Here is a 27,460-nt window from a genome sequence, read left to right as displayed (position 1 = left end):
AAAAAGGAAAAAAAAACAGGAAGACGTATGTGGGTGGAGTCGTTGTAAAGGTAAAAACTGAACAGGAAGGTACAAGTACGTTCACGCCATATCGGAATTCTCGTAATTACGAGATTCCAACTTGTAAAAAGCGTTCACGTCCTCGTAGAACTCATGATTACAACTTGTGAACCGGGAGTTTTCTGAGAGCTACGACTTTTACCACGTGACCGCTGTACCACCTGACCACCGCAGGCTCTGTTTAGGCGTTGATCGTGTTGCCATGTACAGGTCCTTCTCAAAAAATTAGCATATTGTGATAAAAGTTCATTATTTTCCATAATGTAATGATAAAAATTAAACTTTCATATATTTTAGATTCATTGCACACCAACTGAAATATTTCAGGTCTTTTATTGTTTTAATACTGATGATTTTGGCATACAGCTCATGAAAACCCAAAATTCCTATCTCAAAAAATTAGCATATTTCATCCGACCAATAAAAGAAAAGTGTTTTTAATACAAAAAAAAGTCAACCTTCAAATAATTATGTTCAGTTATGCACTCAATACTTGGTCGGGAATCCTTTTGCAGAAATGACTGCTTCAATGCGGCGTGGCATGGAGGCAATCAGCCTGTGGCACTGCTGAGGTGTTATGGAGGCCCAGGATGCTTCGATAGCGGCCTTAAGCTCATCCAGAGTGTTGGGTCTTGCATCTCTCAACTTTCTCTTCACAATATCCCACAGATTCTCTATGGGGTTCAGGTCAGGAGAGTTGGCAGGCCAATTGAGCACAGTAATACCATGGTCAGTAAACCATTTACCAGTGGTTTTGGCACTGTGAGCAGGTGCCAGGTCGTGCTGAAAAAACGAAATCTTCATCTCCATAAAGCTTTTCAGCAGATGGAAGCATGAAGTGCTCCAAAATCTCCTGATAGCTAGCTGCATTGACCCTGCCCTTGATAAAAAACCACTGTGGTCCAAAGTACTTTTTTCGGATGAAAGCAAATTTTGCATGTCATTCGGAAATCAAGGTGCCAGAGACTGGAGGAAGACTTGGGAGAAGGAAATGCCAAAATGCCTGAAGTCCAGTGTCAAGTACCCACAGTCAGTGATGGTCTGGGGTGCCATGTCAGCTGCTGGTGTTGGTCCACTGTGTTTTATCAAGGGCAGGGTCAATGCAGCTAGGGGATATTGTGAAGAGAAAGTTGAGAGACGCAAGACCCAACACTCTGGATGAGCTTAAGGCCACTATCGAAGCATCCTGGGCCTCCATAACACCTCAGCAGTGCCACAGGCTGATTGCCTCCATGCCACGCCGCACTGAAGCAGTCATTTCTGCAAAAGGATTCCCGACCAAGTATTGAGTGCATAACTGAACATAATTATTTGAAGGTTGACTTTTTTTGTATTAAAAACACTTTTCTTTTATTGGTCGGATGAAATATGCTATTTTTTTGAGATAGGAATTTTGGGTTTTCATGAGCTGTATGCCAAAATCATCAGTATTAAAACAATAAAAAGACCTTAAATATTTCAGTTGGTGTGCAATGAATCTAAAATATGAAAGTTTAATTTTTATCATTACATTATGGAAAATAATGAACTTTTATCACAATATGCTAATTTTTTGAGAAGGACCTGTATATTTGGACACAGGCACAGTTTGTATTATTTTAGCTGCTGACCAAAACAGTATCAAGGTACAGTTATATGAATATGGGCTTAAAGTGCACACTCTGATCTTTAAATGGAGGTATTCTCATCAAAATTGGAGGAAAGATTAAGGAATTACAGCTCTTTAATATGTACCTCCTTCCTTTTTCAAGGGATCATTAGTAATTGGACAATTGACTCAAAAGCTGTTTCATGGACAGATGTGGGCTATGTCTTTGTTATTTCTTCATCAGTTGAGCAGGTAAAAGGTCTGGAGTTGATTTTAAGTGTGCCATTTGCATTTGGAAGCTGTTGTTGTGAACCACATCATGCAGTCAAAAGAGCTCTCCATACAAGTGAAACAGACAATTGTTAGACTTCAAAATCAAAACAAATCCATTAGAGAGACAGCAGGGACATTAAGATTGACCAAACCAACAGTTTTGTACCATATGAGAAAAAAAAAGTATGCACTAGTGAGTTCAGCAACATCAAAAGGCCTGGAGGTCCACGGAGGACAACAGTGGGGATGATCGGAGGATCCTCTCCATGGTAAAGAAAAACCCTTTCACAACATCCAGCCAAGAGAAGAACACTCTCCAGGAGGTAGACGAGTCACTGTCGAAGTCTACAATCAAGAGAAGACTTCACCAGAGCAAATACAGAGGGTTCACCACAAGGTGCAAACGAGGCCAGATTTGACTTTGCCAAAAAAAAAAAAAACCTTCTCAAAAGCCAGACCACTTCTTCAAAAGCATTCTTTGGATGGCTGAAATTTAGATAAACCTGTACCAGAATGACGGGAAGAAAAAATTCTGGAGAAGGCTTGGAACAGCTCATGTTTCAAAGCACACAACATCATCTGTGAAACATGGTGGAGCAGTGTGATGGCATAAGCGTGCATGGCTCCCAGTGGCACTGGGTTACTGCTGTTTATTAATGACTTGACAGAAGACAGAAGCAGCTGGATGAATTCTGAAGTGTATAGGGATAAACTCTCTGCCCAGATTCAGCCAAATGCAGCAAAGTTGATTGAACGGCACAAAAAAAGTACAAGTGTACAATGACCCAAAACATACAGCAAAAGCAACCGAGGAGTTTTTTTTAAGGTAAAAAGTGGAATATTCTGCAATGGCCGAGTCAATCCCCTGATCTCAACCTGATTGAGCAGCATTTCACTTGCTGAAGACAAAACTAAAGGCAGAAAGACCCACAAACAAACAATCACTGAAGTCAGCTACAGTAAAGGCCTAGTAAAGCTTCATAAAGGAGGTATAGCATCTATAAAAATAAAAATCAATATTTAATTTTACTGCATTCTCTCTATAAAAATCAATTTTTCATGGAAATCTCAGGTTATGAGGGGCTATGAGTAAGAATTGTAATGTATAATATTATTCTTTTTTTATTACCAATGTAAATAACAACTATACAACTAAATAAGCAAATGATTCTGTTTATTTCCTATAATAAAACATTGAGTGGTGCATCATCCTGCACATGCTAAATGTACTGTACTATTTTTTCATATAAAATATATATTTTACAAAATATGTTTTAATCCAAAAGTTCTATAAAATTAAAGCCTTATGTCTGAATAAGTTATATTCCAAATTTGAAGTAAAAAAACAACAACAACAACACCCAAACGCCTTTGAATTTTATTTGTTAGTTTGTTTGTTTGTTTGTTTGTTGTTGTTGTTGTTGTTGATGATGATGCATCTTTCTTGTCACAGATGTATAAATTTCTCTCTCAATATTGAGACTCAAACCTTTCCAACAATAATGTATTTTGTCAAGATTATAAAGTTTTAATTGTAAAATACCATAACACATTATGTGATATGACACTTGACACCACCCACTTAGGGGGAGGAGACCACCAAACTGCTACACAAACATTTCCATATTTAAAGCTTAATTGATCTGGAAAAGAAACAGTCTTTTAATGTTTTTTGCATGACTTTAATTAACATGAATCTGATTGGCTTTGCTATTGTTCCACATCAAGTAAAATAAGATTAACATAGTAGTATGCAACTATTAATAAAACTGATTAAACAGCAATTCACTTATCATGCCACAGTTATAACTGCTATGAAGTAAAGAAACATTAAGAAACCCACAACCAGCATGACGTCAGTGCAACCTTCATTACATTGGCATTAGATTATCTGCATGTTAAATGCTTCCAATTTTCTTGCAGAAATATTTTAAAAGAGGATCAAGAAACTCATCATAAAGACAAACAACACCATCAGAGAAGCACACAGAGAAGAAGCCTTGGATACCTTCACTTTGTCTTTGACCCACTTATCTGTGAACAGGGAATATAATGAAATGTAATATATTTATGAAATTAGCAATGAAAACAATTGAATGAAATGTTCACCTGTGTTTCCTTCTGACAACATCAGAGGACCCATGGATATGGGAACTGTCGTGGAAGTCCAGAGACCTGCGCTTTCTCCAGTGCTGCCCAGAGTTACAGTTCTACAGAAGGAAAAGACAGAATCCAGCTTTGTACGTCCCCGTTAAATATGACTGAACAAAAATGAGACATAAAGGGAAGTACAAAGTCTCCAAAAACAAGGATTGTAGCATCCCTGACATTAAAGGCCCCCGATATATTTCAAATGAAGTTCGTTCTCATTCTTCGTTTGGGGGCAAAAAGAAATTCGAAAGGACTGAGCGACGGTATACTGTTTTCGAACATTCCGACACCCCCGCGCTGCTAAAGGCGGGGTGTAGATTATTTAAGCATTTGTCACAACGCTTGCGCGTATGCCCTAAACACAACAATGATGCAGTGATGGTTTTTTATTTGAACATTTATCTGAAACACATATATTTGCTACTTGCTACCTTGTTTTACTTTCATTCTTTTCATGGCTTTGGAAAACTTGCATCAAAACTTTCACCTTATCTCATTCTTCACAACACCTTGCACAAGACTACTAATCAATTACACCAAGCTTCATTACAATTTCTTTCTAGGAATTAAATACGTTCTCTGAATCTTTAAAGTACAGGTGCGGATATATTTATGGCAGCTCAGCTATTCGACACTCCAGTGTATTTATGTTGTTGTATAGGAGATGTTGTTCTCCTGCCTCACCTCTGTTGAATGAGAAACAAACGGGGGTTCCAGAACTCACCCACCGATTGCATAATCGCCACTGACCAATGGTAGCTCAAAGGTGTTTAGAAGCCAAAACAAACTCCCCCAGAAAGTTTCGAACTGCTGAAGCAAACTCAAAACGAACTTCGTTTTGGCCCCAATTTCGTGCGAAATGGCATCATATAAGTTTATATATAAGATTTTGTTTGAAGTATCGGTGCCTTAAACCTTATCACTATCGGCTATGATGATGATGATATTTCCCTACCAGTATTTAGATTAGTGTTTTATCAACAGGAGGTTGTCCTAGATTAAAAACACACCTCTTTGGCCAAGCATTCAAATAATGCATCTCATAATTTTGGACTGCGGTTATATCTGATCAAATGCACATTATTATTCTTTAGCTTCTGTAAAACTAATTAATTTTACTTGGCTGGAACAGCAGCTACGCTAATTATGTCTCTATTTATTTCTCTGTTTCGCCACGGGATTTACATCCCGTCTTAACTAGGATTTACACAAGCTCCAGTCTGGATCCAGAACACCTGAGAAGAGATGATGCCAACCCCTCAGAGGACCTCAGATGATGCTAACCCTGAAACAATATACAGAACTACCACATTTTGCTATAAGTTTGATTGCATAATTGCTGTTAATAGTGTTAATCGTCTGTTTGTTTACGTCTTTTATTGATTTTTCGGAACATTTCTGCCGTATGCACATAAACTGACAGTCACTACTGATAAGCTACTACTAAATATTGTAGAAACTTAATTTTCTGTAAAGTTGCTTTGCAATGATTTGTATCGTAAAAAGCGCTATACAAATAAACATGTAAGTAAACTTGTAACTTGAATTGAATTGTCAGTGGTAGAATCTAAAACCTTTACATTTACAACCATATTGTAATTGTCACATCTCACCACTGAACAGTGATTGCTTGACAGAAGGCAAAGCTGAACAGCACAGTGCAGGTAAAGCTTAGTGGAGTTTGCAGTGAAGATAAACATCCTGAAGGAGAAACCACTGGATGTCGAGACGCCGTTCTGCAGCAGCTCCACTGTGTCGTCATTTGGATTGGGACACCTGAGAATATCAATGATAATCAATAAATAATTTTTTTTCATGCAAGACATTCTATACCAAAGTTGCCCTGTGCTTTAGCACTGAAATACTGAAGAGCAAAGTATCCAACAGGTATATGTTTTATTTTTTATTAAATGTATGTGTTTTTTTTAAATATTGTTTTACAGTGACATAAGATCTTTTTGGAATAGAAAAGAGATTACTGAAAGAATTTTCTTTTTTTTACTCTTGAACAATGAGATCCCAGCGGAGACTGTAATCGGGATCTTTTACAGGTGTAGCCCAACATGTGTCTATCACCAGGGCAAATTGTCGACTGTCAACCCCCTCAACGCGAACTTCCACATGCATCTCCTGGTTGAGCTCCGCATCTAAACTACCAGTGAAGGGCCGGGTAAACTCATTGTCCTGATATGGAATCATCCGAACTCGATATCTGCCTTCACCTGCTGGAAGGCTCTTGTGCACAATGCTGTTAAAATCAAGGTTAGATCAATGTTAAGAGTTACCCTGTTTTGTTATTTATGTTTCTGCTTAAAGAATTAGTTCACACACATACACAAAATTTGAATTTACTGAAAATGTTGACATCTGCACTAGATCTATGGTATTACATCTGAAATGTGTATTGACTCTCACCTCTCCAGTGGGTTGATTTCCACATTCATGGAAAGTGTTTGTGTTTGGGGGTAAGCACAGCTGAAAGAAAGCTTCAGAATCTTCTCTCTGCTGATAAGGCCTTCTGTTCTCGGTGTTCCCAGAATGAAGTTATCATAGATGAAGTGGGTGCCATTGGCCTGTTTACAAAAAAAAAAGGAAAAAAAAAAAAAAAAGTAAATTTTGTAATTCAGCCTAATTGAATTTAAGATATGAGAGAAATAGTAACTACACATGTAACACTTTATTTTGATGGTCCATTTAGAACATTTTGTCGACTACAAGTAATGTTGCACATACATGTCAACTAGCTCTCTTCAGAGTATTAGTAGACTGTCTGCTTAATATCTGTTAACGCTTTATTGTAATGGTCTCCCAACAGGCATTCTACTGACTATATAACTTATTCTAACCCTACTGGTCTACTAACACTCTTCTAACACTCTAGTGAGAGTTAGTAGACATGTCAGTGCAACATTACTTATAGTCCACAGAATGTGTTAAAGGAACCATCAAAGTAAGGTGAAGCCACTACATAGCTAAAACAGTTGTATAAGTCACATATTAATGGTTGAGAATGCGGGCAACGGTTTTTGTGTGTGTGTGTGTGTGTGTGTGTGTGTCATGAGTGACTGGTTACTTACACATATACAGAGTGGGCTAGTAGGTTTGTACAAGTGGTGCTCACAGCAGAGCCAAATAAGTCAAATGGGTATAGCATAACCTAGTTTGTTTAGGGCAGGGGTCTCCAACCCTGATCCTGGAGAGCCCCCATCCTGCAGATTTTAGCTCCAATCTCAATCAAACAAACCTAAACCAAATAATCAAGGCGTTCACGGCTTCTTGATAATTTCAGCCAGGTGTGATGGAGCAGGGTTAGACCTAAAATCTGCAAGATGGTAGATCTCTAGGACCAGGGTTGGAGATCCCTGGCTTAGCGCCACACTTCATGTCAAATGAGGGGAAGCTGGACATCAAGCTCCACACCAACTGGCTGTTCAGCTTCTAGATCTGTGTGCCATTAAACACTGATCCTTTCAATGTAATTGTGGTGCAAGTTATGAGGACATGGTATACACCAATATTTAGGAATTAAGAGAAGATCATTTTGGCACGAGATATGATACATGTAGTTGTACCATACAAATGCACAATGATACAATGATTCAAATTTGTTTTAATGAAAGCAACAATAAAAATCACAACTCAAACAGGTGGAGCAGTCAAGTGAGTTATGGTCTTGGTGACTTACTTAACATTACTTAACAAATTTAATGTGTTGTCACTCTCCTGGCTAACATCAGCAGAAGAGTAAAACACTAACTGTATATTCCTGAACCCTTCTCAGAATGTCTAGTGAGGTTTATAGTCCTTTGATTTGATGTCACAGACTGAATCATCAGTGAGAGTTTGACCCCCAGTTTTGATGGTTTACTTGAATAGATTATACATAAATGAATCTTACCACAAGATTTGTACCACAGATGTGTTCATTGTTGTCAAAATGAAATTCCACTCTGCCATTGCGCACTGTTCCTTTACAGCTTGGATCATTGAGATGTAAGATATCAGCTGAAAAACCAGCCTCAAAGAGCTGACAGCGAGACACAGACATGGAGCCAGAGCTGCTTTCACAGGTTTCTGAGAAATCTGAGAAAAAGAAAAAAAGTCTTATATTTTGGCTTTTTAATGTTATTTAAAAAAAAAATGAAGAATACCAACCGAAAGATTCAGAATGCCATCTGGAATGGTTTGTGTTACATAAACAGCCATAAACACCATTTTTTTCCCCACAGTGTTCATCCTCAGAGCAACTGAGTTCAGAACAGTGATCCCTCACACCTGAGAGGACAAGCACAGATAAATGAAATAGAACACAAAGAGTCATTTGAACAGAGGCATAGCTAAACATTCTGTTGCCAAGAACAGACCATGCCAATCCACACTGTTACTAATTGTCATGCATCTTTTATGTTAGTGGTCTTTACATAAATGACTTTTGCTATGAATTGACTGCACACATGTGTGATAGTGGGATGAGTTCATGTAATTAAAATGCATGTCCAAAAAGATGCTGATGAGAGTTGATGAAATAAGCAAGAATTAAGTACTTTACCAGTGGTTATGACTGTTGGAGTAATGAATGCTGTTGGTGTTGCTGCTGTTGTCGAAGAGGCTGCACTAAGTCTTGTGACATCTAATATCAGGAACAATTGTTTTTTATCAATATAATTTTAAATAACACAGAAAGTTAAATGACTGTAATACACATTAATAAATGCACACCTGCACAGTAAGCTCCACAGAATACTGGGCTGACAAACTCATAAACATAGTAATTTCCTGGACAGGCTTTGACTTGTATAGGGAAAGATCTGTAAGTACAGCAGCCACTCCATCCGGAGCCACAGACCTGACGGGTGACCACCCCATCTTCCAGTCGCGGATGAGAGCCGTTGAGCCACATTGGGATGTAAGTGCCACACATGTATTGATTTACACATGATTCTGGAATCTGGGCACTCTGACCGTTGTAGAACAGCCTGTACCAGCCCTGGGAGTAGTCACACCTTATATTGCTACTATTGTAAGAATAGTTTGTTGCTCTCCAAGTCTCATCCAGACTGTTATAGTTGTAGCAAGGGTCAACACTTGGGGTGGTGAAACGTACTATTATAAAAAAAAAAAAAAAAAATAGAGAATATTATATACAGCAGATGAATTTATTCAAGATAATAATGTGAAAACCTGCAATAATTCACAATAACGCCCTGTTCACACCAAGAAACAAAAACTATGAAGATAACTATAAAGACAGCGATATTAGTGTCCACACCATGGAATGATTTCTTCAGTTTATTGTAAGTGCATGTGTGTCTGCCGCTTTAGATTCTCGAGCTCATAAAAGCAGGATGGATTCACATTGTATGCCAATGTTTATATCATTCATCAACTGGGAAAAAAAATTATTCTGAAAGTGTTTCCAATGATATAATTTCCCTGTGCCTTTATCATCACAGCTGTGGTGTGGACTCTGCTATTCTTTAATACTGAGAACGATTTTTAGAACTATATCTGTATCGTTATCATTCTTGGTGTGAATGGGCCGTAAGCATACAAATACAAGTAATAGGGTATATTAAAAAATGAATATACCTGAACAATATGCAGGAGATGGGATTGAAAGATCTGGCCTGGTAAATTTGTAGACATAATAGTTTCCAGGACAAGCTTTGACTTGGATTGGGTCGGATCGGTAGTAACTGCACTGCTCAAAGTAAGAGCCGTAAATATCACGAGTAACAACTCCATCTTCTAGCCGAGGATGAGAGCCAGCAAGCCACAGAGAACTAAACCCTCCACATGTCAAGTAAGACACACACCATTCAGGCATCTGAGCACTCAGTCCATTAAGGAAGAGTCGATACCACCCATCCCAGTTAACACCTGTGTCATCATATTTAGCACTGGATCCATAAATATACCCATAACTGAGTATGTTTCTCCAGCTGTCATTGAGTGTGTTGTAGTTAATGCATGGGTCATAATCTAAAAGTGAGAGATGGCAAGATCAAAACAAACAAGGCATTAAGTTCATAAGTGCAAATCTGAACAGGGCAAGCATAAAGATAACGAGATTCCTAGACCATTCATACTTAACAGGACAGTGTAATAGTGATGCTACATGTGAAGACAAAAGCTGTGATTTTAAACTGCATTGCAAGAATTCAGTTCCAAATTTCACAGTTTTTATTATTTGTAATAACTTACATACATTCATTAACAAAGACTGATTAACAACTTACTCAAAGTGTTGTTGGTTCTAGTGGTTATAGCTGGACTTATAGTGGAAATCGGCTGTGAAATGGTGCTAATATCTGAAAAAAGATAGCTCATGATATGACAGAAATCATTTTAAATAGTTTAAAATACTTCAAAAATGGTAAAAAGCACAGTACTTGTACAGTATCCTGCACACCATGAGTTTGGCTTCACAAGTTCATAGACATAGTAATTTCCTGGACATGCTTTCACTCTGATTGGTCTTGTTTTGTAATCACAGCATTGAGTCCCGTAGGTCCCTCCACAGACCTCTCTGATCACCACTCCATCCTCAGTCCGAGGGTGAGGACCGTTCAGCCACAGGGGGACCTGTGTGTTACATCTGTATATACTAACACAGGTTTCTGGCAACTGGATGTTCATTCCACGGTAGAAAAACCGGTACCAGCCATTCCAGGAGAAAGAATAATCACAAATGTAAGTTCCACTTTCATTGTTGGCTCTCCAGGGACGATCCAGAGACTTATAGTTGTAGCAGGGATCACTGCTGATGTTTTGGAAAGCAACTGTCATGGAGTTTGCAAAAGTAATGTTAAAACATTGTAATTATGTTGAAGACAATTTAGAGTGTTCTAAAAGCATATTATGAGCACAGTAATTTTAATGTAATCTTAAATCTGAGTCTGGATTTTTTTAAATGATATAATTATCATCACTAAACTACAAAAGTGGATTTGTGAAATTGCTGACATCATGCACATGAGTGTTACGTGTTCAGTCTATAGGAATTTGCGCAGGCGCTTTGTGTGTGTTTACAAAGTGACATGATTGCAAATACAGCACATTTAGCTGCTTTCACAGATCTGTGTGAACATGACTCAATTTAACAACATTGTCGTCTGTATGCCTGTCGAAATAGTCCTTGACTGAATTTGTTTCTTGTCAGTGTGTTAGTTCAGAAGTTCAGTGTTTGTGTTTAATGTTATCTGCTTTACACGTGGTGTGTTTAGCTGTTACGTTCTGCTTTTTTACATCTTCCTGTTTTTCCAGTGTTCTGGATTTACTTTATATTTTTTGTTTACTTTTTTATGGCAGCGGCTATTTGCTCTAAGTGTAAATATATGCTATTTACATTTTACACTAAGTGCAAATAGCAATGGATTATATTTACGCTAAGTGAAAATAGCGTTATTTTTTAACAATATGCTATTTACACAAAGTACAAATAGCTGTAATTTATATTTACCCTATGTTAAAATAGCAAGATTTTCTGCTACTTATACTACTTTTTGCAAATAGTGGCAAATAACTGCACCTCAGTACAGTAGTCTATTATAACGTAGTATACTGTAGGCAATAATAATGTATTAAAATTATCATTTTAATTCAAATTATTAAATGGATGCAACCTTATTGGGACAATAAAGCCCTCCCTACACCTGCACCCATACCCGATACATTATTTTCAACTTTTTGATTATTTCCTTCATTATATTGAACACAAAAGCCTTTCTGGTGTGATTTGAGGTTTGGAGTTGTGAGATTGTGAGGGAATACTACAGTAATGGTGGGTTATAAATTGACTGCACAGCACTGATTCTGATTGTTTAAAGATGTAAAACGACCTAATACATAGAGCATTTTGTCTTCATATTGACTTTTGAAATTCACCTGCACAGTACATTGGCCTGGGGATTGATGTGTTGGGTTTGACAAGTTCATAGACGTAATAATCTCCAGGACAAGCTTTGACTCGAATGGAGTTGGACTTGTAGCTGCCACAAGAGGAAGACGACCACATCCACACCCAAGCATTAGTTCCCACCACGTCACGGGTCACCACTCCGTCCTCAAGTCTTGGATGAGAACCATTGAGAGACAATCCAGTTTCACCACCACATTGTGTAGTACTCACACACCACTCAGACATTTGAGCACTGAGTCCTCTCAGATACAGCCGATACCAGCCTCTCCATTCAACAAGACTGTCATTACCTGAAGAATAGTAATAGTTTGCTTGTATGTCTCTCCAGTATTCATCGAGAATGGTATAATTATAGCATGGATCAGAGCTGGAAGTTGTAGAACCTGATGAAAAAAAAAAAGCATTGTGTGATTATTATTCAGAATACAGACGGCAAACACACTAACAATACATTACAGGTAAACATCTGTGTCTGTATGACAGAGAAAGTGTGAACTGAGGATAAACTGACTACACTTACAACAAATGTATCATTTACACTCCTTTCTCACTAATTACTACCTTGATCATTAGTGAGCATTTTCTAAGAAGCACACTTCTGCATTTGTTTTCTCCAGTGCAGAAAAAGGTTTACTGCAGAAAGTTGCATATTTATAGAAGTATTGTTTGTATGACCTTAAACCACGGATAGGCAACTCCGGTCCTGGAGGGCCACTATCCTGCAGAGTTTAGCTTCAGCCCTCATAAAAACTCACCTGCCTGTATCTATCTAGTAATCCCTAAAACACTGATTGCCTTGTTCAGGTGTGTCTAATTAGGGTTGGAGCTAAACTCTGCAGGACAGTGGCCCTCCAGGACCGAAGTTGCCTATCCCTGCCTTAAACCTTTTATGAAGACCTCTAAAATGTAAAATGTATTTTTAATTCAAAAGGCATTGTTATGACAAGGAGTGCATTTATCAGACATATCTTTAGATAATGCTTATATTTGAGAAAAAGCAAGAAAAAAAAACCCTGCTTTGACACAATTTGCATTGTAAAAAGCATTATATAAAAATGGTGATTTGGCTTGACATGACCTGACTGAATGAGTATTCAGCATCTTCAAATTCAGGCCTGAACTCTATCCATATCTGGGAAATGGGGAAATAATTTTGGCATTCAGATTTATCTCTGTTAGTTTGTGGTTGGGGAATGTAGACAAATAAGTTTTGTTTTGGGGGGTTATCATTGCTCCCCCTGCACTTATCCATGCTAGGCATCCATGCATGGACTTATGACAGTGGTCCTTACAGAAACTGAACATAAACATACTGCCACTAGAAATTGTATCCTAATTGGCTTTCATCTTTTATGACAGTGGTCCTTACAGAAATTATTTGTGATATGAATTGACATCATGCATGTGTAGTTGGATGAACAGAAAAATGTTAAGATTTCATGTAATTAAAATGTCCAAAAAGATGCTCATGAGAGTTGATGAAGTAAGCAAGACAATACTTTACCAGTGCTTGTGACTGTTGGAGTAATGAATGCTGTTGGTGTTGCTGTTGTTGTCGAAGAGGCTGCACTAAGTCTTGTGACATCTGATATCAGGAACAATTGTTTTTTATCAATATAATTTTAAATAACACAGAAAGGTAAATGACTGAAATACACATTAATAAATGCTCACCTGCACAGTAAGCTCCAAGAAATACTGGCCTGACAAACTCATAAACATAGTAATTTCCTGGACAGGCTTTGACTTGTATAGGGAGAGATTTGTAAGTACAACAGCCACTCCATCCAGAGCCACAGACCTGACGGGTGACCACCCCATCTTCCAGTCGTGGATGAGAGCCATTGATCCACATTGGGTAATAAGTGCCACACATGTATTGATTTACACATGATTCTGGCATCTGGGCACTCTGACCGTTGTAGAACAGCCTGTACCAGCCCTGGAAGTAGTCACGCCTTATATTGCTACTATTGTAAGAATTGTTTGTTGCTCTCCAAGTCTCATCCAGACTGTTATAGTTGTAGCAAGGGTCAACACTTGGGGTGGTGAAACGTACTATTATGAAAAAAATAAAATAAAAATAAAAATAGAGAATATTATATACAGCAGATGAATTTATTCAGGATAATAATGTGAAAACCTGCAATAATTCACAATAATGCCCTGTTCACACCAAGAAACAAAAACTATGAAGATAACTATAAAGACACCGATATTAGTGTCCACACCATGGAATGATTTGTTCAGTTGTAAGCGCATGTGTGTCTGCTGCTTTAAATTCTTGAGCTCATAATAGCAGGATGGATTCTGATTGGAAGCCAATGTTTGTATCATTCATCAACCTAAAAAAAAAATATTCTGAAAGTGATTCCAATGATATCATTTCCCTGTGCCTTTCTCATCACAGCTGTGGTGTGGACTCTGCTATTCTTTAATACTGAGAACGATTTTTAGAACTATATCTGTATCGTTATCATCCTTGGTGTGAATGGGCCATAAGCATATAAATACAAGTAATAGGGTATATTAAAAAATGAATATACCTGAACAATATGCAGGAGATGGGATTGAAAGATCTGGCCTGGTAAATTTGTAGACATAATAGTTTCCAGGACAAGCTTTGACTTGGATTGGGTCGGATCGGTAGTAACTGCACTGCTCAAAGTAAGAGCCGTAAATGTCACGAGTAACAACTCCATCTTCTAGCCGAGGATGAGAGCCAGCAAGCCACAGAGAACTAAACCCTCCACATGTCAAGTAAGACACACACCATTCAGGCATCTGAGCACTCAATCCATTAAGGAAGAGTCGATACCAGCCATCCCAGTTAACACCTGTGTCATCATATTTAGCACTGGATCCATAAATATACCCATAACTGAGTATGTTTCTCCAGCTGTCATTGAGTGTGTTGTAGTTAATGCATGGGTCATAATCTAAAAGTGAGAGATGACAAGATCAAAACACACAAGGCATTTTTAACGAGGAAGTTCATGAGAGCACATCTGAACAGGGCAAGCATAAAGATAACGAGATTCCTAGATCATTCATACTTAACAGAATTGTGTAATAGTGATGCTACATGTGAAGACACAAAATATTAGTGATATATTAGTGATTTTAAATTGCATTGCAAGTAAAAAAAAAAAAAAAATATATTAAAAAATATTTGTAATAACTTAATTTTCAAAGCCTGATTGACAACTTACTCAAAGTGTTGTTGGTTCTAGTGGTTATAGCTGGACTTACAGTGGAAATCGGCTGTGAAATGGTGCTAATATCTGAAAAAAGATAGCTCATGATATGACAGAAATCATTTTAAATGGTTTAAAATACTTCAAAAAAGTAGGCACAGTACTTGTACAGTATCCTGCACACCACGAGTTTGGCCTCACAAGTTCATAGACATAGTAATTTCCTGGACATGCTTTCACTCTGATTGGTCTTGTTTTGTAATCACAGCATTGAGTCCCGTAGGTCCCTCCACAGACCTCTCTGATCACCACTCCGTCCTCAGTCCGAGGGTGAGGACCGTTCAGCCACAGGGGGACCTGTGTGTTACATCTGTATATACTAACACAGGTTTCTGGCAACTGGATGTTCATTCCACGGTAGAAAAGCCGGTACCAGCCATTCCAGGAGAAAGAATAATCACAAATGCTATTTCCACTTTCATTGTTGGCTCTCCAGGGACGATCCAGAGACTTATAGTTGTAGCAGGGATCGCTGCTGATGTTTTGGAAAGCAACTGTCATGGAGTTTGCAAAAGTAATGTTAAAAAAATTTAATAATGTTGAAGACAATTTAGAATGTTCTAAAAGCATATTATGACCACAGTAATTTTAATGTAATCTTACATCTGAGTCTGGATGTGAAAATGATATAATTATCACTAAACTACAAAAGTGGATTTGTGAAATTGCTGACATCATGCACGTGTGTTATGTGTTCAGTCTATAGGAATATGCGCAGGCGCTTTGTGTTTATTTACAAAGTTGCATCATTGCAATATAGCATTTTTAGCTGCTTTCACAGATGTGTGTGAACATCGTCTGTATGCCTGTCTTTCCTAAAAAACTGTATGCCTGTCGAAATAGTCCTTGACTGAATTTGTTTCTTGTCAGTTTGTTAGTTCAGTAGTTAAGTGCTTGTGTTTAATGTTATCTGCTTTACACATGGTGTGTTTAGCTGTTACATTTTGCTTTCTTACATCTTCCTATGTTTTCCAGTGTTCTGGATTTACTTTATATTTTTGTTTACAATATTTTTATTATTATTCTTTTTATGACAGCAGCTATTTGCTCAAAGTGTAAATATATGAAGAGTTTGGTTCCAAAATGCGATAAACGGCATTAAAAAAAGGTTTTCACCAAAATCAGTATTGTATCTGTTCAGTATTGAAGTCAATTTTTAATTTTACGCCAAATGCGATATCCGCTGAGTTATTCTGCCATGTTTTCTCCCTTTCTTTCCCCTTCTTTTGCTTTTCTTTGCAGAATGCGATATATGTGCTCAGCCAATCACAGCGCACCATTCAACGCACTCTAGACAGTAATGGAGGCACTATGAATACACCCGGCATCCTAGTTTTCCTCATCTATTTTGTATTTTGTGATCAACAAACAAACTTAGGGCTGCACGATAAATCGCATGCGATTGTCTAGCACATCTCGTCAGTAAAGCCGGTTTTGTGATTTATAGTAAATCTTCACCACATGCTTTCAGGTGGAGTGGCGTTTAATAAACAGAGCTATAGAGCACTGAAAAGCTATGAAATAGCTGCAGATAATAACAGATGAATCACATTCGATTATGAACACGATATTGGATAGCTTGTCAGTGTAAGTGTTTTTTATTAATGCCATTAATGTTTTTGTTAATACAGCACATAGCACTAGTCATCTAAATGAATGCAACATGGCAAAGATGAATGCACTTTGAATGTAAAGGAAATGTTATTTTGGAATTTCTGTGGTTAATATTGTTGTTCATGTCCTTGCTCATGATGAAATGTTATTTTATTGCAGTAATTAATTTATAGCATTAACAAGATGACCCCTTGAATTCATTTCGGAAGACCAGTGGTATTGAGATTGGTATTGACCAAATTCAACTATCATCCATAACTTCAACAAACCATACATAAAAAACAACATTCATATTGATTAAAGTTGGCTGTAAGACCGCATTGACACAGGGGAGATATAGGTGGCGCCATGACAAGGTGTTGGCAGTGCTTGCAGACATCCTGGAGCAAGAAAGGAGGAAGAAACAGCTAGCCAAAGCAAGACCACTGTTGAGTAGCATTGCCTTTGTGAAAGAGGGCCAAAGACCTGTTGTCCACAGCCAAGCCAGGCAGAATCTCCTGCAGTCAGCCCAGGGATGGGAAATGGAGGTTGATCTCGGCAGGAAACTCCACTTCCCCGAGGTGGTATTGTCCACAACTCTAAGGCCTGACATCATCATGTGGTCTCCAGGGGGAGAGAAGATCATTATGGTGGAGTTAACGGTGCCGTGGGAGGAGGGCTGTGAGGAAGCTGCAGAGAGGAAAAAAGCCAAATATCAGCAACTTGTCCAAGACTTCCAGGACGTGGCTGATGACGGTGGAAGTCGGATGTAGGGGATTCCCGGCTCAATCTGCGTGGAATCTACTGACAAAGGTTGGATTGAGAGGCCACTTGAGGAAAGCAGCCATTCGTAGGCTGGGAGAAGCGTCTGAGAGAGCCTCCTGTTGGCTCTGGCATAAGAGAGAGGACACAAGCTGGAAGCCTGGAGGAGAGGGGCAGTGCCATGGCCAGTCACTGCTGACTCGCCAACTGGAGTGTGTTGTGGTTAAGGGTCGAAACAAGTAAGAGGGCATAAGAGGGCTCAAAATACACCAGAGCAAGTCCACGTGTGGACAAGGATGGACGCAGGCACATCGCTCAGACAAACCGTCTGGTGAGACGCAGGAGAACCCTAGGCAGGAAGCACACCATAGTCCTAGTGATCTCTCAGTGCCGGCAATCACCCAAGATCGCACGAGTGCCTCTAACGCATTCCAGAAAGCCAACCCCAGCCAACAAAGGAAATAATCAAGTGGCACAAAATGAGTGAAGGGAAGGAGTGGTTCATGTTGGATGAAGATCTGGGCAAAGAGCTTGGAGCAGTTCGAGCAGGATCAGCAGAAAGAAAGGTGGATTTACTGACAGCCTTCACTTATAATGTGGCAAAGGAATGGTTTGGAACAGTGCCAAGGAAAGAGAATAAAGCAAGACCAGAAAAGCAGGAAAACAGAAGAGAAAGAAAGATCAAACAACTTAGGAAGGAGATCAAAACCCTGAGGAAGCAATTCAAACTGGCAAACACAGGAGAAAAAGAAGGAATAAAAGAGCTGACAGCCAGCCTCCGCGAGCAGCTCATCAGAATAGGAAGAGCCGAGAGGTTCAAGAAGAAGCGGAAGAAGCAGGAAGCTGCTTGAGCCCAGTTTATAAAGGATCCTTAGCGCTTCACCAAATCACTTCTGGGGGAGGCGAGGTCTGGGACTCTAACAAGTTCCAAAGAGGCGGTGGAGCAGTCTGTTGAGGAGGCATTCAGTGACCCTACAAGAGACGATGCCCTGGAAGGAAATCATGGGCTTATTAACATTGACCCACCCACAAAATCCCTAAGCATAGAGTGTCCATCATGGAGAGAGGTTCAAGAGGTAGTCAAGCATGCAAGATCATCTTCTGCTCCAGGTCCCAGCGGTTTACCGTACAAAGTATACAAAAAATGCCCCAAGCTCCTCCGAAGGCTATGGAAGCTTATGCGGGTAATTTGGTCCAAGGGAACCATTCCAACTAGCTGGAGAAGGGCGGAAGGGTGCTTTTTACCTAAAGAACAGGGATCCACACAGATCAGCCAGTTTTGAACTATTTCCCTACTTAGCGTGGAGGGAAAGATTTTCTTTGCCGTGCTTGCAAAGAGAATGAGCACTTACATGACCCAGAATGGATATATTAACACGTCTATCCAGAAGGGTGGTGTCGAAGGGTTCTCAGGATGCTTGGAGCATACAGGGGTACTCAGCCAACTTATCCAAGAAGCAAAGGAGAAGAAAGGCAGCCTAACAGTTGTCTGGCTTGACTTTGCAAATGCATATGGGTCTATTCCCCATAACTTGATCCAAGTCGCTTTGGACTACTACCATATCCCATATAACATCCAGAGTATGATAACCAGCTACCTGAGAGACATCAAGCTACGATTCCAGTCTGCCAAGTTCATGACAAAGTGGCAGCCAGTGGAGAAGAGGATAGTGACAGGATGCACAATCTCTCCAATCTTGTTCATTATGGGAATGAACCTGATCATAACTGCAGCGAGTACCAAGTCAAGAGGGCCGAAGACCGCAGCAGGATGTCAGCAACCAGCAATTAGGGCATTCATGGATGACCTTACTGTTATAACACCAACTTCACGTGCAGGCAAGATGGGTCCTGGCCGAATTGGATCGCATGGCCACTTGGGCAAAGATGGTCTTCAAGCCAAAAAAATCAAGGAGCCTGGTGATCCAAAAGGGCAAAACAACAGAAAGTTCAAGCTAATTGTTCAAGGGGAAAAGATCCCGAACATCCAGGGGAACCCAATTAGATGCCTTGGAAAGTGGTATGATGATTCCCTGTCAGACAGAAACAGCATCTCCAGCACCGGAAGGCAAGTTGAAGAATGGTTGGAAAAGATTGATAAGTCGGGCCTGCCTGGGAAGTACAAGTGCTGTATCTACTAACATGGCCTGCTCCCGAGACTCATGTTCAATTTTCAATTCAATTCAAGTTTATTTGTATAGCGCTTTTTACGATACAAATCATTGCAAAGCAACTTTACAGAAAATTAAGTTTCTACAATATTTAGTAGTAGCTTATCAGTGGTGACTGTCAGTTCATGTGCATATGGCAGAAATGTTCAGAAAAATCAATAAAAGACGTAAACAAACAGACGATTAACACTATTAACAGCAATTATGCAATCAAACTTATAGCAAAAATGTGGTAGTTCTGTATGTTGTCTCTGGGTTAGCATCATCTGAGGTCCTCTGAGGGGTTGCCATCATCTCTTCTGAGGTGTTCTGGATCCAGACTGGAGCTTGTGTAAATCCTAGTTACCACGGGATGTAAATCCCGTGGCAAAGCAGAGAAACAAATAGAGACATAATTAGCGTAGCTGCTGTTCCAGCCAAGTAAAATTAATTAGTTTAACCCAAGTTAAAAAATAATAATGCGCATTTGATCAGATATAACTGCAGTCCAAAATTATGAGATGCATTATTTGAATGCTTGGCCAAAGAGGTGTGTTTTTAATCTACATTTAAACAGAGAGAGTGTGTCTGAACCCCGAACATTATCAGGAAGGCTATTCCAGAGTTTGGGAGCCAAATGCGAAAAAGCTCTACCTCATTTAGTGGACTTTGCTATCCTAGGTACTATCAAAAGTCCAGCGTTTTGTGACCTTAGGGAGCGTGATGGGTTGTAGCGTGGTATAAGGCTAGTTAGGTACGCAGGAGCTAAGCCATTAAGGGCCTTATAAGTAAGTAATAATATTTTGTAACTGATACGGGACTTAATAGGTAGCCAGTGCAAAGACTGTAGTATTGGGGTAATATGATCATATTTTCTTGACCTGGTAAGGACTCTAGCCGCTGCATTTTGGACTACCTGTAGCTTGTTTATTGAGGATGCAGGACAACCACCTAGCAGTGCATTACAATAGTCCAGTCTAGAGGTCATGAATGCGTGAACTAGCTTTTCTGCATCAGGAACAGTTAACATGTTTCGTAGCTTGGCAATGTTTCTAAGATGGAAGAATGCTGTTTTTGTAACATGGGAAATATGATTTTCAAATACAAGTTACTGTCTAATATAACACCCAGATTTTTGACAGTAGAGGAAGTAACAGTACATCCGTCTAGTTGCAAATTGTAATCTACGAGAGTCTGTGTAATGTTTTCTGGTCCAATAAGTAATATCTCTGTCTTATCTGAATTTAATAGGAGAAAATTATTGGTCATCCAATCTTTTACATTATTAACACCACTCTGTTAGCTTAGATAATTTTGAAGTTTCACCTGGTCTTGTTGAGATATATAGTTGAGTATCATCAGCATAACAGTGGAAACTAATCCCGTATTTTCTAATGATATTACCAAGGGGCAACATGTATATTGAAAATAGCAGAGGACCTAGGACAGATCCTTGTGGCACTCCATATTTTACTGGCGATAAATGAGATGACTCCCCATTTAAATAAACAAAGTGGTAGCGATCGGACAGGTAGGATCTAAACCATCTTAAAGCCTGCCCTTGGATACCTGTATAGTTTTGTAATCTATCTATGAGTATGTTGTGATCTATGGTGTCGAACGCAGCACTAAGATCAAGTAAAACTAGCAATGAGATGCAGCCTTGATCTGAAGCAAGAAGCAAGTCATTTGTAATTTTAACAAGTGCAGTTTCTGTGCTATGATGGGGCCTGAAACCCGACTGAAATTCTTCATAGAGATCATTTTTTTGCAGGTAGGAGCACAATTGAGCAGACACAACTTTTTCTAAAATTTTTGACATAAATGGAAGATTTGAAATGGGTCTGTAATTTGCCAGTTCACTAGGATCTAGTTGTGGTTTCTTAATAAGAGGCTTAATAACCGCCAGCTTGAATGGTTTTTTGGACGTGACCTAAAGATAACGACAAGTTAATAATATTGAGAAGCGGTTTTTCTGCTACAGGTAACAACTATTTCAGTAATTTAGTGGGTACAGGATCTAATAAACACGTTGTTGGTTTAGATGCAGTGATAAGTTTATTAAGCTCTTCCTGTCCTATAGTTGTAAAGCACTGCAGTTTATCTTTGGGTGCGATGGATAAAACTAAAGTATTAGACACTGTAGAATCTACATTTGTTATTGTATTTCTGATGTTATCTATTTTACCAGTGAAGAAATTCATAAAGTCATTACTATTTAACTGTGAGGGAATATTTAGATCGGGTGGCGTCTGGTTATTTGTTAATCTAGCCACTGTGCTAAATAAAAACCGTGGATTGTTTTGGTTGTTTTCTATGAGTTTGTGGATATGCTCTGCCCTGGCAGTTTTTAGAGCCTGCCTAAAACACTACATACTGTTTCCACACACAACTAAAAACTTCCAAGTTTTTCTCCATCTGCGATCAAGATTACGAGTATCTTTCTTCATACTTGAGAACGTGGGTATTACTGTTGTACCATGGCACAGTACGTTTTTCTCTAACCTTTTTCAATGTGATGGGGGCAACAGCTTCTAATGTATTAGAGAAGATAGTGCCCATGTTGCCAGTCATTTTGTCTAGTTCATGTGTATTTATGGGTACACAGAGCAGTTGAGATAAATCAGGCAGGTTATTTGCGAATCTGTCTTTGGTGGCTGGAACAATAGTTCTGCCCGGACCATAACGCAAAGCTATATAGTTATTATTATCATTAATACCCAGAATGCACAATACAAGGAAATGGTCAGTAACAACATCACTTTGAGGTACTATATATATATCAATAAGATCGATTCCATGCGATATAATTAAATCTAGCATATGATTAAAACGATGAGTGGGCCCGGTGACATTTTGCTTTACTCCAAAACAGTTTAATAAGTTAGTAAACGCAAGTCCTAATGCATCATTTGTATTATCAATATGAATGTTAAAATCTCGCGAAAATTAGCGCTTTATCAGCAGTAACCAACAGGTCTGAAAGGAAATCTCCAAATTCTTTTAGGAATTCTGTATATGGCCCTGGTGGTCTATACACAGTAGCCAGAGAAAGAGATACAATAGATTTATTTTGCATATCTGACAGTGTAACATTAAGCATAAGTATTTAAAATGATTTAAACCTGTATCCTGTTTCTGGGTAACACTAAGAATATCACTATATATTGTTGCAACACCTCCCCCACGACCAGTCTGACTGGGCTCATGTTTATAACAGTAGTTTGGTGGAGTAGACTCATTTAGACCAATATAATCATTTGGTTTTAGCCAGGTTTCAGTCAAGCAGAGTACATCAAAACTATTATCTGTGATCATTTCATTTACAATAACTGCTTTGGGTGTGAGTGATCTAATGTTTATGAGCCCAAACTTTAAAAATTGTTTTTGTTCATTTATTTTACGTTTTTCTGGTTTAATCACGATAAGATTTTTTCTAGATCCTACATTAAATTTATATTTTGACCTCATTATTCGGGGAACAGACACAGTCTTAATAGACTGGACAGCGCAAGTACTTCTAACATTTAAGCGGGTAGAACAAAAGCCATCATAGCAGTTATTTGAGAATTGGCTTACTAGTCATGTGGCTTCTCACAGTATATGAGGTGCTTCTATCTACTGTAGAAGCGATGGAGAGGAAGTTCAACAAGCACCTTAGAAGATGGTTGGGAATACCCTTGAGCTTTACATCCCTGGGGCTCTACATGAGGTCAGGCCAGCTCCAGCTTCCCCTGTCATCTGTGGTGGAGGAGTTTAAAGTCGCCAAATGCAGACAGTCCCTGACATATAGGGACTCTCAAGATCAACTCACCAGAGAAGCAGGAGTCAGGACAAGATCTGGCCGCAAGTGGGCCGCCAGCACGGCAATCAACCAGGCAGAATGTTCCCTTATGACCAAAGATATCATCGGAAATCCTTGCATTGGAAGACAGGGTCTAGGAACAGCATATTTTCAGCAGTGGTCAAAGTCCACCCCTAGGGAGAAGAGAACCATGATCCAGGATGAAGTTCGAAACCTTGAGGAAGAAGCGAGAAGAGTAAAATCCATCGAGCTCACAACCCAAGGCGCCTGGACGAGGTGGAACCTCCCTAAGAGAGCAATCACATGGAGTGAACTGTGGCATCTGGAGCCCTTCCGTATATCCTTTCTACTCCGAGCAGTGTACGACACCTTGCCAACCCCAGTAAACTTGCACAGGTGGGGGATGAGAGAGGACCCACTGTGCAGGTTGTGTGGTGGGAAAGGAAAAATGGACCACATTCTGTCAGGCTGTAAGACCGCATTGACACAGGGGAGATATAGGTGGCGCCATGACAAGGTGTTGGCAGTGCTTGCAGACATCCTGGAGCAAGAAAGGAGGAAGAAACAGCTAGCCAAAGCAAGACCACTGTTGAGTAGCATCGCCTTTGTGAAAGAGGACCAAAGACCTGTTGTCCACAGCCAAGCCAGGCAGAATCTCCTGCAGTCAGCCCAGGGATGGGAAATGGAGGTTGATCTTGGCAGGAAACTCCACTTCCCCGAGGTGGTATTGTCCACAACTCTAAGGCCTGAAATCATCATGTGGTCTTCAGGGGGAGAGAAGATCATTATGTTGGAGTTAACGGTGCCGTGGGAGGAGGGCTGTGAGGAAGCTGCAGAGAGGAAAAAAGCCAAATATCAGCAACTTGTCCAAGACTGCCGGGACAAGGGGTGGATGGCATGGCTGATGACGGTGGAAGTCGGATGTAGGGGATTCCCAGCTCAATCTGCGTGGAATCTACTGACAAAGGTTGGATTGAGAGGCCACTTGAGGAAAGCAGCCATTCGTAGGCTGGGAGAAGCATCTGAGAGAGCCTCCTGTTGGCTCTGGCATAAGAGAGAGGACACAAACTGGAAGCCTGGAGGAGAGGGGCAGTGACCTGGCCAGTCACTGCTGACTCGCCAACTGGAGGGTGTTGTGGTTAAGGGTCGAAACACCCAGTGAAGGTTGGGAACCACCTGATGACCTCTCTCCTAGGCCAAGGCTTCATCCATTAGAAATGGGTGTATGGCAGCATCGTAGATGTATTTTACAACTGAATGGATTTATTGCATTAAAAAAAAAAAAAATTGTCGGATTTATTGTATTTTGAGAAAAAAAATACATTTTATAAGAAATCTTTGGTAAATTAAAATCTGGATTTAAATTTTTAATGTTATTATAACCTAAAGATGCTATGTGAAAGTTTGAAACAGAAAATAATGGTTTTCATCTCGCCACTTTCTTGGTACAGAGAAAAAAAAAAACATTTTTAATCAAATTAATCAAAATTGATTTTTAGCATTATGAAACGAAACTCTCCATATGCTATTTATTTTACTAAGTGCAAATTGCAAAGGATTATATTTACGCTAAGTGAAAACAGTGGTATTTTTAAATGATATGCTATTTACGCAAGGTGCAAATAGATATATGTTATATTTACTCCATGTTAAAATAGCAATATTTTCTGCTATTTATACTACTTATTTCAAATAGTGGCAAATATCTCAACCTCAGTATTGTAGTACATTATAAAAAAAGTATGCCTAATTAAAATATTCTAATTAATATAATTAATATTTATAGTGTAAATATAAATTATATAGTTATAATTTTAATTCAAATTATTAAATTGATGCCACCTTATTTGAACAATAAAGCCCTTCTTATGCCTGCACTAACCACACCCGATATATTATTTTAAACGTTTTGATTATTTCCTTCATTTATATTGAACACAAAAGCCTTTCTGGTGTGATTTGAGGTTTGGAGTTGTGAGATTGTGAGGGAATACTACAGTAATGGTGGGTTATAAATTGACTGCACAGCACTGATTCTGATTGTTTAAAAGATGTAAAACGACCTAATACATAGAGCATTTTGTCTTCATACTGACTTTTGAAATTCACCTGCACAGTACATTGGCCTGGGGATTGATGCGTTGGGTTTGACAAGTTCATAGACGTAATAATCTCCAGGACAAGCTTTGACTCGAATGGAGTTGGACTTGTAGCTGCCACAAGAGGAAGACGACCACATCCACACCCAATCATTAGTTCCCACCACTTCACGGGTCACCACTCCATCCTGAAGTCTTGGATGAGAACCACTGAGAGACAATCCAGTTTCACCACCACAATGTGTAGTACTCACACACCACTCAGACATTTGAGCGCTGAGTCCTCAGATACAGCCGATACCAGCCTCTCCATTCAACAAGACTGTCATTACCTGAAGAATAGTAATAGTTTGCTATGTCTCTCCAGTATTCATCAAGAATGGTATAATTATAGCATGGATCAGAGCTGGAAGTTGTAGAACCTGATGAAAAAAAAAAAGCATTGTGTGATTATTATTCAGAATACAGACGGCAAACACACTAACACTACATTACAGGTAAACATCTGTGTCTGTATGACAGAGAAAGTGTGGATTGAGGATAAACTGCACTCCTCTCTCACTAATTACCACCTAGATCATTAGTGAACATTTTCTAAGAAGCACACCTGCATTTGTTTTCTCCAGTGCAGAAAAAGATTTACTGCAGAAAGTTGCATATTTATATAAATATTTAAATTCAAAAGCCATTGAAATTCAATAAAAAAAAATAAAAAACAAAATTTAATCTATTATCTTTCTATTTTTGTTTTTTGGGCCCTGCTGTTCCTCCTCTGTCCATCAGGGGAAGATGATGCTACTGTTCTGCTGTTAATCGAGATTGAGGTCTCTGCAGTGCAAAAGTGGGCCTTTCTGATTTTTGGGGGTGTTTTCAAACTGCTGGGTGTTTCTAAATCATGCAATGAAAATTATCCTTAATTTTGCTACAGTGATGACCTACACTACATGAAACTCAATTAATACTTTATATTATCTCTATTAACCATTAGTATGGATGAAAAGTCCATAATAACAGTTCATACAGAAATTTCAACTATAATTTGATCTGCTGTGCACTCTTTATGTATATCAACCTGAAGTCTGAGAGGCTTTAATACAAAAGAAAAAAAGACTTTGTCACTAAATTATTTCTTTTTAATACAAAGCACATGATGGAAAGATGGAAGGATTAGTTAAAGTGACAAAACATTATAAACATGTTTGTCCATGGATCATTTCACCTGTTAAATGCATAAGCATAATTTATTATTGTCCATTGGTTCAATTAACTGCAGATCAATTGATGCAAAAGACAGATTATAAAATGCTCACCATTAATCAACAACAGCAGCAGCGACGCACACAGTGAGATCAGAAACCTCATTGTGACAAACACCTGCACACAGAAAAAATATGTCTCTTAATTATTTTGCTATGTTACATTGTTTTTGGTGTACATTTGTAAGAGCAACTTAAGTTAGAACATTCAAAAATATTTATGAAAATGTATGTAAAAATATTAATAAAAAAAAAATGAGTCTACCTGAGTTCAAATGCTGCTGCAGATTCTCTCTCTCTCTCCAGCAGCTGAAAACAGCGATGCTGAACTGAAACTCTCACAGTCTCCTCAGCCTTTATTAAGAGTGGGTGGACTGACATTTGAACTGGGAGCTGTCTCTAAACATCTTAAACCAGTTTGTGTGTGTGTGTGTGTGTGTGTGTGTGTGTGTGTGTGTGTGTGTGTGTGTGTGTGTGTGTGTGTGTGTGTGTGTGTGTGTGTGTGTGTGTGTGTGTGCAATGAAGATAAATGAAACAAAAGTTTT

The 27,460-nt window shown here is 39.0% G+C and overlaps 1 protein-coding gene across 1 annotated transcript; it reads right to left on the bottom strand.

Moving 5' to 3' along the window:
* Positions 1–3,602: 3,602 nt before the first annotated feature.
* On the bottom strand, positions 3,603–27,348 carry LOC109074878. The gene is given in 23 exon segments (XM_042721108.1): positions 3,603–3,955; positions 4,031–4,077; positions 4,079–4,131; positions 5,686–5,848; positions 6,075–6,320; positions 6,488–6,645; positions 7,971–8,155; positions 8,228–8,347; positions 8,622–8,702; positions 8,792–9,175; positions 9,662–10,054; positions 10,312–10,383; positions 10,465–10,854; positions 11,942–12,376; positions 13,498–13,578; positions 13,668–14,051; positions 14,540–14,932; positions 15,206–15,277; positions 15,355–15,744; positions 25,670–25,944; positions 25,946–26,081; positions 26,970–27,033; positions 27,181–27,348. Coding segments are annotated over 22 exon segments (4,614 nt in total). The 5' UTR covers positions 27,022–27,033; positions 27,181–27,348; the 3' UTR covers positions 3,603–3,851.
* Between the last annotated feature and the right edge of the window lie 112 nt (positions 27,349–27,460).

This window comes from Cyprinus carpio, chromosome B3, assembly GCF_018340385.1.
Source record: "Cyprinus carpio isolate SPL01 chromosome B3, ASM1834038v1, whole genome shotgun sequence".
Classification (NCBI taxonomy): Eukaryota; Metazoa; Chordata; class Actinopteri; order Cypriniformes; family Cyprinidae; genus Cyprinus; species Cyprinus carpio.
This window is presented reverse-complemented; position numbering and strand designations above follow the sequence as displayed.